Here is a 14,922-nt window from a genome sequence, read left to right on the forward strand (position 1 = left end):
ACAGGTCACACTGGCAGCAAGGGGACGGCCGCGTGCAGGACTGTACTGCGGCGTCAGGTGCACAATGTTACTCAACGGGGATCTGTCCCGTCTGAAAGATGCTGCAGTTGAGGACTGGGATCCAGTTAGGGTGAACCAACAAGTGGGTTCCAGTTATCGGATGTCCGGGGATGGGGGGACACCTCGGATCCTCTTGTCCAAAGGCCAGGGGTGACAGATGCAGAGGTGCCTTGGGGCATCGGGTTTTCTCCATCTGAGCACTCGCAGTTGAGGGGGCCTGCGTGCAGATGCTGCAAGTGTTGTCTGGGGTCCACAGTGGGCAAGTACAATGTGGGCTTCGTTTCTGGAGGGCTGGGGAACCACGCTGGCACCGTTGGTTCACTTCAACTCAGGCTGTGAGGCACGGTGTAGTGGTGTGGTCTGTAGTCCTGGCAGTTTGCCATTGGGTGCCTGCAAGGTGCAGGGAAGCAGCTCCACTTCTCCACAGGAATTCCTGGGTCTTTCTTGAACGCAGGTAGTTCTCTCAAGCTTTGGAGGCACAACAGCTGCAGGACGAGACAACTTTGGTGCAATTCGGCAGGTGCAGCAGACAGGCCAGCTGGGGTGGGTCCAGGGCAGGTGCTTCTTCCATTGCTTTCATAGTTCTTCAGGGTCCTTTTTCTTAGGTCAGCAGGAATCTGCTTTCCTGGTGCCAGGGTCTCCCCTAAATACTGTTTCAGGGAGTGTAGAGTAGTAGCCAAAGGGCTACTGATCTCTGGGGTCACTACACCCCCTATATGACCACTTCCTGTGGGAAGTGGGCATAACCCTGTCCCAGGGTTCCTAAATCTGCCAGCACCAAGATGGCAGATTTCTAAAAGTTGTGTCCACATCAGGCAGCATGATGTAGGAGGTGGGACACACCTTCCTGAATACTACATTTCCTGCCTTTCCAGGTGCCATAAGGACCTGGAAGGGGTCTGCAACACTCCTTTGAGTGAAGCCAGATCTGCATACCAAGCGTGGCGAGCTTATTTGAAGCCACTCTGCCTTGGAATACAGATTCACACTAATCCTGTTGAGATGGGCGTACAAGCACCTCTCTCAAAGCAGGCTTTGTGTATGACCGCCCAAGAGCAAAGGCTCTCACCCTTGGGGGTCAGATTTGTGTTTGGTGGTGGCAAGCTGTCACTTGCACACTGGTAGTTGGTAGTTTTTCAGGCTCTGGGTGCACGTATTATTAAACTGAGGGTTTATCAGTACCAGATGTTTGATACCAAACATCCCTATATTCAGAGAAGCTATTATATAGCTGGGAAACTGGTAGAGACAAGTGTCAAGAACATGCATTTAAAATGCCTTCCCTGTTCACTCATGTCTAGGAATTGGCAAAGACATAGCAGGGGCACATTTGTTCCTGTAGATATGTCCTCACATGTAATATAATGCACCCTACCATGGGGCTGTAAGGCCTGCTGTAGGGGTGAATTATAGCTACTGCATGCAGTCTTTAGGTGGCATGGCACACAGGCTGTGTGCCATTTTATGTTTTCACATTTACCTGCACCCAGACACGCAGCCTGAGGGGCGCTGCTAGGTGAGGGGTCCTAGAGGGTGGCACGATATATGCTGCAGCCCTTAGGATTCTCTTTGGTACTTATGCCCTAGGTACCAGGGGTTCCAGTTAGTAGGGACTTGCAGCAGGCCAAGGGTATTGCCAATACCGAGGAACAACTGTACAGTTTTAGGAAAAGAGATCCGGCACTGGGGACCTGGTTAGCAGGAACCCAGTGCACTTTCAGTCATCAAAATTGCATCAAATATCAGGCAGGAAGTGGAGGTGACTATGTCAAAACGGGACACTTTCCTATACCTGTGCAGACATAATATTGAATACTGCAACACAAAGCATACCAGCCAATGAAAAATGTAGGTAATTGGAATCTGGGGCAAGAACAAGGCAGGAACGTATATTTTTTTCCTCCAACTGGTTAAGACTAATATCTCTCTAAACACAAAACACATTAAGGAATAAGGGGAAATACAATTTTAAAAAAGAATCAGTGTGGTTGGTGAACCACAAACGAGTGGCCCGGCAAAGTAAACTCAAACAATGGGCACACTATTATAGTGAGATAAATATATAAACAATATCATCGAAATACAGGGTTAGAGGAGGCCACTCAGATAAACATATAAGCAATACTAGTCTATTGAAGGGCTAGACGAGGCCACTTGCACGTCTTTTTCAGGTGGCGGTAGTGACTCACCAAGAAGATTATTAATGCTCCTTTTCAGCTCAGATTCCCGACAGTCCATGGAATAGGTATCTGCCTCCTCCTTCATCTCCGGTACAATAAGACTTATGATATCTGCCATTCCTGAACAAGGGAAAAAAAAGATTCAAAAGACCTTCAGAAATAAAAGAATATTTGAAAGAAATGTAAACAGTCTACTGCATGTAAGGATGACATATAAGTCACCTGTGAGTCCTCGTTCATCATCCAACTCCTGCTGGAACTGTGTTTTTTCATCTGCAAAACTCTGTAACGTCACAGAAGCAGTAACTGGATCACCTGAAAGACAGACAGAACAATAGTAACAATCCTATGAAATCTCAGCAAACCGCCTTTCAAAAACAGACTAAACATTAAATCAAGACTGTTCTGAAATGTCATATTTTTAAACAAGTTAAAATCTCATGAATTTGGAGCATCTTTCCACATTAATATCTATCATGGGTCACTTTATCATTTACTTCACAAAAATATATGTATGAGACATCCAAACACCACAATATACGTAGGAGACATTACAACACATCTTATTAACACAGAATCTCACAGGCGGTACAGAGTGTCATAGAGCCTTTGGTCACAGAATTAATTATTCATATCTTGTTTATGATGGCACAAGTCATTACCACCAGGCACAATGCTGATCGGTCTTGTGTAAAAGTACTTTAGTGCATTAGCTGATTTTGTCAGTTAAATGTGCTCAAGTCACTAATACTACAATCTCCAATTGATAATAATCGCCAGACTCCCCAACAGTGCATTAAGGATGATGAGGTTGAACAACGAAGGCTTAGCGTGACAAGTGGTAAAATGCTTGGTAAAATAGTTTCTGTGGTCCTGGCACACTAGTGGTAAGCGTAGGAACCCACGACAAAGTGAAATCATGAAGAATTAGCAGCTTTCAGTGACTAGATGAACATAGAAGAAAGGCTACACAAATGTAGGTGCAGCAGATCACTCAAGGCTTTTACTCACCTGTAAGATTACTGATGTTTTCTTTTGTCTTAGACTCCTGATGCTGCATGGAACAAGCTTCTGCCTCCTTTTTCATGTCTGGTAAAGCAAGAGAAGTCATCACAGCCATTCCTGTAAAACACATATCAATAAATATTTAGTAATAAAAGGAGGCTAAGAAGAAATTACAAGTCAGTTGCAAGTAAGGCTTTCATCCTGCATCTCCTGATGGAAACCTGTTTTGTAGCCATCTGCAAAGCTCTCGGAAATCCTAGAAGCCACTAATGGATCACCTAAGAGAATAAAAGAAACAATCCTATGAAATTTCAACAGAGCAGTGCCCAGAAATGGTTGAAACACTGAACTCAGACTGTGTTGGAATGCAGTGTCTGGGAATTAGTCAGGAAAACACATACAACTGGGGAAGTTTTTACATTATTATTCCCCCTGCGTCATTCTATATTTAAGTTACACAAATATGTGTATGATACCACACCACACTCAATGTTTGAATGAGACATCACAGGACACGACGAGCGTATGAGGCATCATAACACACCTAATAAGCACAGATATTAGAAGACTTACAGAAGATAAAGAGTGTCATAGTGCCTTTCATCTCAGAATCAGTGGTTTCTCTCTGGTGTATGATGATAAAAGTCATTACCACCAGATACAATACTGATTCACCTTGTGCAAAAATACTTTATAGCATTAGCTCATTCTATCAAATAAATATGTCCAATTCACTAAACCACAATCTCCAATAGACAATAATTGTCTACAATGCAATAAGAGGGGCCCACGGCTGTATAGGCAAGTAATTTATTACAGATTCAGACTTCTCCCAGTTGTCTTACGTAGGAGTGACATCTGGGTGGAAGGTGTAGGAAAGTACCCTCTTTTTGGCATGGTAACCCCCTTTCTTGCCTGCTGTCAGTGTGTTTTGACTGTTTTCATTGGGATCCTGCTAACCAGGACCCCACTAATTGTGCTCTCTCCCTCCAAATTTGGTTGCTTAGGACTTTCCACACCCTAAAATTGGCATACTGGTGCCCCCATATAAGTCCCTAATATATGGTACCTAGGTACCCAGGGCACTGGGGCACCAGGGTTTCCCCAGGGGCTGCAGCATGTAATGTGCTACTCATGGAAGCCCATGCAAAATGTGACTGCAGCCCTGCTATTGCAGTCTGCATGAAAAGGTGCATGCACCCTTTCACTGCAGGTCACTGCACCAGGTCACTATGAGTCACCCCTATGGTAGGCCCTCCTAGCTCAGAGGGCAGGGTGCAGGTACCTGTGTGCGAGGCCACCCATGCATGAGCAAAACCTCCAGCGCCATTATACTGGACTTTGTAAGGGCGAAGAAGCCATTTTACCCGTGTACTGGATACAGATACTGTGTCCAGCAACATAATGGTAACTCCGACCCTGGGCATGTCTGGTATCAAACATGTCTGTCACACTGGGGGCTCCTTACAAGACCCCAACATTGCTCCTACTAATCTTCTGGGGTTTTCCGGGCAGCCTGCGCTGCTGTCACCCCTCAGACAGGTTTCTGCCCTCCTGCTCCTTGCCCAGCTCGGGCAGAGGAAGGGAGAACAAAAGATTTTCTGTGAGAGGGCAGTAACACCCTCTACCTTGGAGATAGGTGTAACAAGGCTTGGGAGGGTTTAGCCTCCCCAAGCCTCTGGTATGCTTTGAAGGGCACATTTGGTGCCCTCCTTGCAAAAGCCGGATTGCACCAGTCCATGGACTCCTGGTTCCTGCTCTGGCGCAAAACTGGACAAAGGAAATGGGAGTGACCACTCCCTTGTCCATCAACACCCCAGGGGTGGTTCTTTGAGTTCCTCCAGGTAGCCACTTGATTCTGCAATCCTGAATTCAAGGTGGGCAGAGGCCCCTGGGAGCACTTGAGTGGGCAGGTGAGATAGGTCATGTCAAAGCCCCCTCCTGATAGGTGGTCAGCCTGCTGCGTGACCAATCCCCCTTCCTGTGCTATTTAGGGTCTCCCTCTTGGGTGGGTCCTCAGATTCGACATGCAAGATTAAAGCAGGACTCCTCTGCATCGTTTACTTCATCTTATGGCCACTGGGACTGCAACTGGACCCTCCAGGAACCGACAATCTGAAACTACAGCGACGACTCTGCTCTGCAACATTGTTTCTCTGGCTCCTTCTAGCAACTGCAACATTTCCCCGGCTGTGCATTCTCCGAGGGTGGGGAGTCTTCAGCCTTCAGATTCTCCCTTTGAGTGAAGGAGTCACTCCCCTACATCTGCAGGCACCAACTGCAACGACAACCAGCTGCATGGCTCTACTCTCCTCCGGAGCTGCGTGAATCTTGCATCACAGGTAGTGGTCTGGAGTGGTCCCCTTGGTCATCTCTACCAGCTGTCCAACTTGGGAGTTAGTAAGCCCTTGCCTCTCCTTGCAGGACAGCACCCCTGTGCATTGAGACTCCTGCACCTACCAAGGCTTGTTTGTTCCTCCTCCAAGGGATCTTCAGGCTCCGTGTAGCCCTGGCCCCCAGCACTCCTTCCTGCAAAGCACAGTCTCCTGCCTTCTGCTCCAGCGAAGTGAGACTCGTCTTCAGGTGTGCTGAGTGGGCCTCACTGCGACTCCTGTGCCTGCTGCCAGTCGGTTGCCTGTGGGGGCTGCCTCCTCTTCTTGTGACTCTCTCAGCTGCTGCGGGTCACCCCAGACTCCCTTGCTTGGGTCGAGTCCCCCTGGGGCTTGCTGGTCCTCTTTAGCTTTGCAAACCTTGTTCTCAGACTCTTGCCTCTGTCTATGATTGTTGGTGGTTTTCCAGCACCACTGACCAACTGCATCTCGATCACCGACGTGGGACATCACATCTGTAACTCCTCTTCTGCTCCTGTGCTGAACTGCTGACCTTCTTTGTCCACCATCGACCTGTTCCTGCATCCATAGAAGGGTGGGTAGTGGCTCCTGCCACAACCGCACACTCCATCTCGCACTGGACTTCGTCCAGTTCCTTTGCATCTCCTCTTCTGTCAGGATACACCTTTGGGTTCTTCCAGTCTTGTCTGAGTCTTGCACAATCCTTTTCCAAAGTCCTCCTGTTGTGTTTGGGGGAAACCAGGTACTTACCTCTCCTCTCCTGGTCGCTGGGGGGGCACCCTGGTACTTACCTTTTGGGGTTCCTAGTTCCCCCAGCTCCCTTCTCCCGATTCCACATCCTGGGGTGGGGGATTGCCTTTCACATTCCACTTTCTTAGTATGTGGGTTGGCCCTCCCCTAGAGCCCTCACTATTTGCTATTGATTTACCAATGCCTATTGCTTTCTACTCTATTTACTGACTGCTAATGTATACATAATAAACAGTGTTTACTTACCTCCAGTTGAGGTATTGTCTATTAGTGTTCTAGTGTGTGTTACCATAATAAAGTACCTTTATTTTTGTAACACTGTGTGGTTCTTTCATGTGTGTAAGTGCTGTGTGACTGTAGTGGTATTGCATAAGCTTTGCACGTCTCCTAGATAAGTCTTAGCTGCTCATTCACAGCTACCTCTAGAGAACCCTGGCCTCCTAGACACTGCCTACACCTCACTAATAGGGGATACCCCATCCTGGTATAAGGTGATAGCATCATAGGTGCTCACCACACACCAGGCCAGCATCCTGCAGAAGGAGTGTGAGAAAGCTTAGATTTGAGAGTCCTCAGTGTACCTGATCTGTGATTAAATGAAGTCTTTAGTTTCCAATCCTAAAAGCTAGGAACATTTAGATCACCTAGAACCTTTACTAAATCTGTGTACACACACAAACATGTATTATTTTGAATTGCCCGTTGATTGACTTTCACGGCGCCCATAGAACTCCCAGGATTACACTAACCATCCATCAGGAGGAGAAGAGGAATGCTTATTCATCTCTGTGGATGTGCCTTTGATGAAAACATCTTTTCATGAGGATTTGTTAATTCAGATTCACTCCCTCGTCAATGGCTACAAACAGCGGATCACTGACATTGTAGGGATAAGTTGTAAATAGCCAAGTATATATTTTCTATGAGATTTATGTTTCAAATTTTTAGAATGTGGTTCTGAAGTATGCTTGGGTTCACAACATTTTCTGTACAGCGTGATTTGTGTGGACAATCTGTGCACAATTCTGTTGACAAAAGTTAGTGTGAACCTAACAAATTTAAAATATCATTTTCTGTCTCAAATCTTCACTTCTGCACAACGCCAATTATCAAGAACTGTGAGGAAGTTCCATTACCCTGTGTTCAGTGGGTAACGTTTTAGTAACCCTATTTTTTGTAGCAAATTCTATTTTCATCCTATTTTCTAAAGTATGTATGGCGTATTTATGAAGCGCATTCCTACTCACAAAGAGCATCGAAGCGCTAAAACAGAAAAAGAGAGAGCAGCAGGAGAAAGCAACAATGCGAAGAGCCCACCCAAGGAAACAGAAACGATAAGAGAGAGAGCAAAAAAGATTAAATAAAAGTGCAAGACTAGGTACAATAGGTAAAGAGAGAAACTACTGGGGAAAAAGCCATGTTTTAACCAATTTCCTGAACCTTAGGTAGCAGGTTTCTTGCCTAATGATCAAGGGAAGAGAGTTCCAACTTTTAGCAGCAGCCACAGTGAAGGCTGTGTAGTCCCATTTAGCTTTATAAGTTCGGGGAACCTGAATTCGGTAAGCTTTAGAAGACCTCAAGTTTCTCTTAGGCACATGCCAGCAAAGCCTGGTGGTGAGGTAGCGTGGACCGATCCCATGAGCTGCCTTATATGTTAGACAGAGCGATTTGAAAATAATACACTGAGCCACCGGCAGCCAATGTAATTATTTGAGGATCTCTCTAACTGATACCCGCCGTGGGAGATTAAGAACCGCTCTGGCGGCAGCGTTCTGGACCAATTGTAATTTGTTAATCAGAGCCTTATCCAAATTAAGAAATAAGGCATTACAGTAATCTACCTTTGACATCACCAGCGCTAAGATAGCAGAGACTCTCCATTCATGCGAAAGATAGGGAAAAAATATTCTGAGCATTTTGATGAGCCAGAGGCAAGTCTTTAAAGTATGGTTAACCTGTTTTTAAAGGATAACTGATCATCAAACAGGATGCCCAGGTTCCTGCTAACAGTGGTGGGTAGAGGAAGTGTGTCACATTCTGAAGGCCACAAACGTGAGCTCCATAGCTCTTTTCCTAGTCCGAAATAGAGAATTTCGGTTTTGGTGGCGTTCATTTTAAGCCAATTAGTGTTCATCCAATTGCTCACAGCTAGCATGCAATTGCTGAACCGGTCCGCAATCTCCTCCCAAGGCTTTTTGATTGGGATAATAAGCTGAGAGTCATCTGCGTAGGAGGACATAATGAAACCAAAAGATCGAATCAGACTGGCCAGCGGGGCAACATACACATTGAACAAAGTGGGACTAAGGGAAGATCCCTGAGGAATCCCACAAGGAAATAAATATGGTGTGGATCTAAAATCGCTGCAGCTAACAGTGGTCCATCTATTAGTAAGAAAAGATTCCAAGACCTTAAGCGCTCGCTCTCTGATCCTCACTTGATAGAAGCGAGATGATAAAAGGTGAGGGGAGATGGTATTGAACGCCGCCGATAAGTCTAAAAGAACCTAAGTAACCCTTTGACCTTCATCTACCAGTTTCTGGATAGCATCTGAAGATGAGATCAGGGCCGTCTCCGTACTGTGCGCCTTCCTGAGGCCATGTTGAGAGACCGTCAAGGGCTTCGGCTTCTGCTAAGAAATCGGCTACTTCCAAATTCAAAATGTTCTCTAAAATCTTTGCCAGATAGGGAAGAAGTGCTTTTGGCCGTACACTGTTTAGGTCCTGCCTATCACCATCTGGCTTTTTCTTAAGGGGTACCACTGTAGTTTCTTTCCATGAGGAAGGGTACACCCCAGATATCAGAACCTCTTGATAAATGGGAGCTAATGCCCGAGCCATCAGGTCGGGGGCCAGGTGAAAAATGGAAGGGGGACACGGATCGGAAGGGGAGCCTGACTTAATTTCAAGGATCGTCTTTCTGATACTATCGTGAGATGGGATGTGGAAGTCAGATAGAACTTTGTGACTCGCATTAGAATCGGTAGTTGTCATGGAGGGAAGTTCTCTAAGGATGTCATGAGGAGCAAAATGTGCATATATATGGAGAATCTTGTTCTCAAAGTGCGTGGCACCCTTATCACAAAATTACTGAGAATTTTCCAAATCAGAATCAGAAGATAATGCCTTTATCGTCCTAAAGAGATCTCTAGGGGCATTTGATGCCTCCTTCACTTTGGCAGTGTAGAAGTTAGATTTGGCCTTAAATTGTGCCGCTTTGTACTCCTTAAGAGTGGACTTTATTACCGCCCTTGCCTCTGGGACTGGATTTAGTATACACCTACGCTCCTGTTCTCTGTACTTTCTCTGAAAAGATTTAAGTTAGTTCGTGAACCAGGGGTGACCGAACTTCTTCCGGCTGCTAGGCCCCCGGATTTTGGGGGGAGCCAACTGAGCCATGGCCATTTCCACCCCTTGCTGAAAACTGTAAAGCAGTGGCCGCGCTAATTTCTTGGCCTTGTCCCAGCCCTCTTCTAATGCCGGGATTAACTCCTCCACTTTGATCTGCTTCCATGGCCTAAAAACTTTGCTCTCCTCCTTGTATGGGTCAAGGAAATGCATAGTGTCAAATTAAAAATGTAACAGATAATGATCCATCCAACTTAGTTAGGTGATGGTTAAAGCCAGCTGTAGAGAGGTTCGAACAAAGACCCCATCTAATATATGTCCTGCCCTATGGGTGGCTGCCGAGACTCTGAGTCTCCAATCCAAGGCCTCCATAAAATCTAAAAACTCCCTGACAACAGGAGTACAAATCTCATCAAAATGGATATTAAAATCGCCCAATATAATTGCCTTTGGGGACAGAACCATAGGTTCTATTAGCTTAGCCCAAGATAGTACAAAGTTTGAGGGAGGGCCTGGCGGACGATAGATCAAGAGGCCTTCCAGCAGTACCCCACTGTTCTGAGAAATCTTGAAAGCCATGGCTTCACAAGTTTCAGCAGTGGGGCCAGACCAAGTACATACAAACATAGTCCTGCAGATAATAGCCAAGACCCCCCCCCCCATTGTGGGATCTATCTAGTCTATAAAAAGTATACCCTGGTGGGGAAGCTGCAACAAAGTCAGGACCTGATTCTATTGTACCCCAGGTTTCTGTAATAAACAATCAATTTGCCAAATGTCAATCATTTCACTGATTTCAAGTCTGTGCTTGGGGAGTGAACGAACATTTAGCAAAGCGTACCGGATTGGCTGATTATAAACTGGTCCTGTGCTGCCACACCAGACCTCAGAGGCCTCTTGTACTGGGCTCTGACCTCCTTTAGAGTTTGAGGGGATGGTGCTGACCAATTACATGCCTCACAGGTACAAGCAGCCCTACGATCAGCACCTTATAATTACTAGCATTATTAGGCTTAAAATTGCCATTATCTCCCAGAGGGACCGCACACTTATGGAAAAGGGCATAATCTCTGGCCCCTGGGCCTGTTCGGGCGCGGACGGGCTTGCCTTGCGTGCGTCCGCTGCGCGGCCGCTCAACTAGGCTCATTTATGGCGCCGAGGCCTGGAGCCCGACGTCAACTAGACCACAAACTCGTGGTGCCGCAGAGTGTAAATGGCCGTAAGGAGGGCTCTAACTGACCCTCACTTCCGGTACAGGCTCAAAGAGGGTGCCTGGCAGAAGAGACGTCCGGAAACAGGTAAAAAGCCCAGTGGAAAAGAGATAAATACAACGCTCCCCCGTTTCACCCTCCCTGATATAAAAGTATTTTTAAACAAAATTAAAAATTAAGAAGAGGATAATAAGTTTTAAAAAGATGAAAAAGTTTTAAAAGTTAAAAAACTGAAAGGTTAAAATAAGGTTGAAAGGTTAAAAGTCAAGAATTGAAAGACACCCTGTTTTCAGTTTCAAGGGTTAAAACATACCTGGTTTCTTTTTCAGTTGTAAGGTTTGAAAACCATACTGTTTTACTAGTGTCAGGGGTTGAGACACAAACTGTTTTTGGTTGCGAAGTTCTTCATGTGTTGAGAATTTAAAATTTCATATGTTCATTTTATATCTCTTTTGCAAGAGGAGAATTGTTGAGGTTTGTGATTCAGGGGACGATTAAGAGTGCGATGGTACGGCTACCGTTGCCTGCCGCCAGGGCCGCAGCAGAGGCCGGACCGCTGCGGTACTGACAGTCTGACCGTCAGATTGCAAATCAGAGGTCCTGACAGGCTGGCGGCGGACCTATTCCCTAAACAGTTGCGGCGGTGCTGAATTCAGCACCGCTGTGCTGATTAGGAAATGGTTTTCCACCATCCTCTCTGTGGCTCGTTTCCCACCACGGAAAAGCTGGTGGAAAACCTAAAAGGGGCCACTAGGGACCCCCTGCACTGTCCATGACCAGTGCAGGGGCCCCCTATGCAGGACCGACGGAATGAGCGCTGTATGCTTGAGCAGACAGTGCACACTCTGTGGGTGCTGCACGGCCCCTGTACGCAGCTGCGCTGGCCTTGGCTCCATGAGGAGGCAAGACCAATGCATCCGTGGATGTTCCCGCCACCAGCATGGAGCGAGGCCTGCCAAAGTCGTAATGAGGCCTCAGTCTTTAGTTTAGCTTCTCTTGTTATTAATCAAGCTCTTTCAGGCTAGTCTGATGAACTGGCTCATCTGTGCTGGGTTTGCATGATGTGTGTTTCTGTCTTTGTTTGACTGATGGAGAAGAGGATTGTGTAGTTAAATGTAGGTATTGTTTGGTTTGATATTGCGAGTACTATGTCTTTGGTGAGTCGTGGGTATTATTCTTTGTTAGTTTTAGCTCAGTGTGGATGTGTGTGTCTTAGTTATGAATTTGCTTGGTTTCTTTCTAAGAATACGAGGGAAGCTACATAGCATCCTACTTTCAATGACTTGTCGTAAAGTCATGGAACCCTTTGATGCTTGGTTATATGCTGTTAAGTTGTCTTTAGTTAGAACGGGACTGAGCTAGTGATGACATCTGCTCCAGGTCAGGTCAGACTCTCTTGTGTCTGGATAGTTATACACCTACTTGCCATTTGCTCAACTAATTCTCCTGCCAACTTACAGTAAGCCGCTGTGTATTCTTGCCCCCTACCAACTTCACAACAAAATCAGTATAGCAGCACCATCTGTGCTACCTTGCCACCAATAATCATCAAATGATTCTCAACTCATAAAACAAGGGTTTGCTAGAGTACTAGCATGACATGATGACTTGTGGCTCTAACACTTAAGTCCGGCAGCTTGCTGCTTCTGGCATCTGTTTTTCCAGAAGTACTCAAGTCAAGCGGGCAGGATTGATTGCTCTCTATATTGCCTCTAATACCTGAAGTCGTTTCTGTAATTTCCATTAAGCACTATGCTTACCTGGCCTAGACAATTGTTGACTCACCAGAGGAACGAGACTGACAGTCTAGTGTCAATGCTAGAGTCTGGACAAGGTAGGCCGGGCTGCCCTGACATCTAACAGCACAAGGGCTGGTCTTTTACAAATCAAAATGGAGTCAGAGGGACCATGACTCGGGCACCCAATAGTAATGCACCTATAATTAACCCTGGTCAGGATCAGCTACTGTATACAGTAACTACCATGTGATGAGTGTCTGACTGCTACCTGTTGTGGGTCCATCCACTATTTAATAGCTGTGCATGGGCAACATTGGGTGCCTACGCAAGACTTGAAAATCACAGTACATGCCAGGTTAATTTACAGTCGAACCAAAACACATAGTTTACAAATTACATGGTCCTGCACAGCTGTTCAGTTATACCCACTATGTCTGTCAGAGCAGGGTTGAAGCTGCAGAAGTGATGTGGGATACACCCCATTCGATAATGGTCCTCAGGGCCTGAAGAAAGTAAAGAAACAATAAGGGCAGCAAAACATGTCAGCCTTCACCGTCTACGTTCCTTATATCTGTTATTAATATGTGCTACGGGATGCAGGAGAATAAACAATAGCAATGCTCCCTAAACACATTTGTAACTCATGACAATGTTTTGTCCAGACAATGAAAACACATCCAGTGTTTGGTAGATGAACAACAACACAATAGCTAGGCGTCTACAGAGGGGCAGTCTAGGGGGTCCACCTTCTCTGCAGCAGCTAACATTGTAACTGCTCTCAGAAAGGGATGCCCTCCTTCTCGAGTATGAGAAACCTAGGACACAGTAACTAAACTACACTTGCACTCATTGGTTGCTCCTGTGAGGTGTCTTCTCCATTTTTGGGTAACCAGCTTTGAATTATTCTGCCTACACAGACATAGAACACATACATGCAGTTGTACAACCAAGCACAGCTTTTAAATAGTAAGCGTATGCCCCCCACCCCCAAAAAAGACAGACCGAGCAGACGCTCAACACAGCTTAGTTCATGTACACAATTATAGCAACTACACTTGATTAGGGCTACTATAGGGAAATTCATGTTTTCCGAAACCCCAGTAAAGGCCTACACCTTAAAACCTCTTATAAGCTGAAAGGAGCAGCTTGCATTCCCCTAATTTCCTCCTCTTTTAATTCTCTCTCTTTAGATTTGTATGTAGATTAGTGAGTCATCACTAGCTGCATGTCAAAAACATACTTAAAGGAAGACAAGCAGACTCCATTCCCCTAATTCCCTCCCCTTTTAATTCTCTCTCTTCAGATTTGTATGTAAATTAGTGAGTCATCACTAGCTGCACGTCAAAACATCTTTAAAAGAAACCAAGCAAGAGGACCTCAATTCCCAACATCCTTTGCACAGGAAATGATCTCACTTCCTGCCTTCTCTCTACTTCAGTCAACTTTTCAGGGCGTCCCATCACATGGGCATCCCCAGAAAGGGCAAAACCGACAAGGTTATTATAGTCTGTTTGGGCCACGAAGGATCTTGGGCTAGAACCTCTGTTCCACTGAAAAGTACACTGTAAGATACAATCAAGTACCTTAACCATCACCCCATAAGCCAATCCCCACTATTACACTCAGATCTAAATGACCAAGCCATTCACATAGCATTCATGGAACACGTAGGCCCAACCTCGTACACATCCCACTAACTACAACACACCCTCAAACTACATAACTCATCTCATTCTCATTAATGCTCGCTCTGCAGTACTCCAGAGCCTAGACAGCACAGACATCAATCCCTCACAAGCTTGACACCCTCTTCATCACAGATATATGGTTTGCCCAACATCCTCATGCATCCTAGACCTATGTCTTCCACAGGCTACAGCATTCATCATGTGGACTGTACTTATGTAATGGGAGGAAGAATTTCTGTCATCCCCAAGTCCTCTTGGTACTACATCCTAGGTAAGCAAGTAGCCCTCAACTTTACAGAAATGCTGACTTGTCATTTCCCAATCTCTGCCATTCAGCCTGCCACCTAGCATCTCACCTACAAGACTCCCCCAGCAGGACATGACAGCCAATGATAAATTCTCAGATCTCCTCACCACTTCATCCATTCAACAAGCCTGCATCATCCCCTTGACTTCAAACTCACAGACAACCCAAGCACAAAAAAACTCTTGAATATCACTGACATTCGACATGGATCAACAGGTCACACAACCAATACATATCAAAGGCCACATCCTCGCTCTTGTCTTCTCAACATCACCAACAATCCA

General features: G+C 45.8%; 1 protein-coding gene across 1 annotated transcript in view; it reads right to left on the reverse strand.

Annotated features, from left to right (window-relative positions):
- LOC138249620 (zinc finger protein Xfin-like) overlaps positions 1 to 14,922 on the reverse strand; it is a 318,126-nt gene that overhangs the window by 265,285 nt on the left and 37,919 nt on the right. Inside the window, exons 5-7 of the mRNA XM_069203568.1 lie at positions 3,252 to 3,362; positions 2,463 to 2,555; positions 2,250 to 2,360 (exon numbers count right to left, since the gene is read on the reverse strand). Of these exons, the coding sequence (XP_069059669.1) occupies positions 2,250 to 2,360; positions 2,463 to 2,555; positions 3,252 to 3,362 (315 nt within the window). The remainder of the gene's footprint in view (positions 1 to 2,249; positions 2,361 to 2,462; positions 2,556 to 3,251; positions 3,363 to 14,922) is intronic.

Source organism: Pleurodeles waltl, chromosome 8 (genome assembly GCF_031143425.1).
Source record: "Pleurodeles waltl isolate 20211129_DDA chromosome 8, aPleWal1.hap1.20221129, whole genome shotgun sequence".
Classification (NCBI taxonomy): domain Eukaryota; kingdom Metazoa; phylum Chordata; class Amphibia; order Caudata; family Salamandridae; genus Pleurodeles; species Pleurodeles waltl.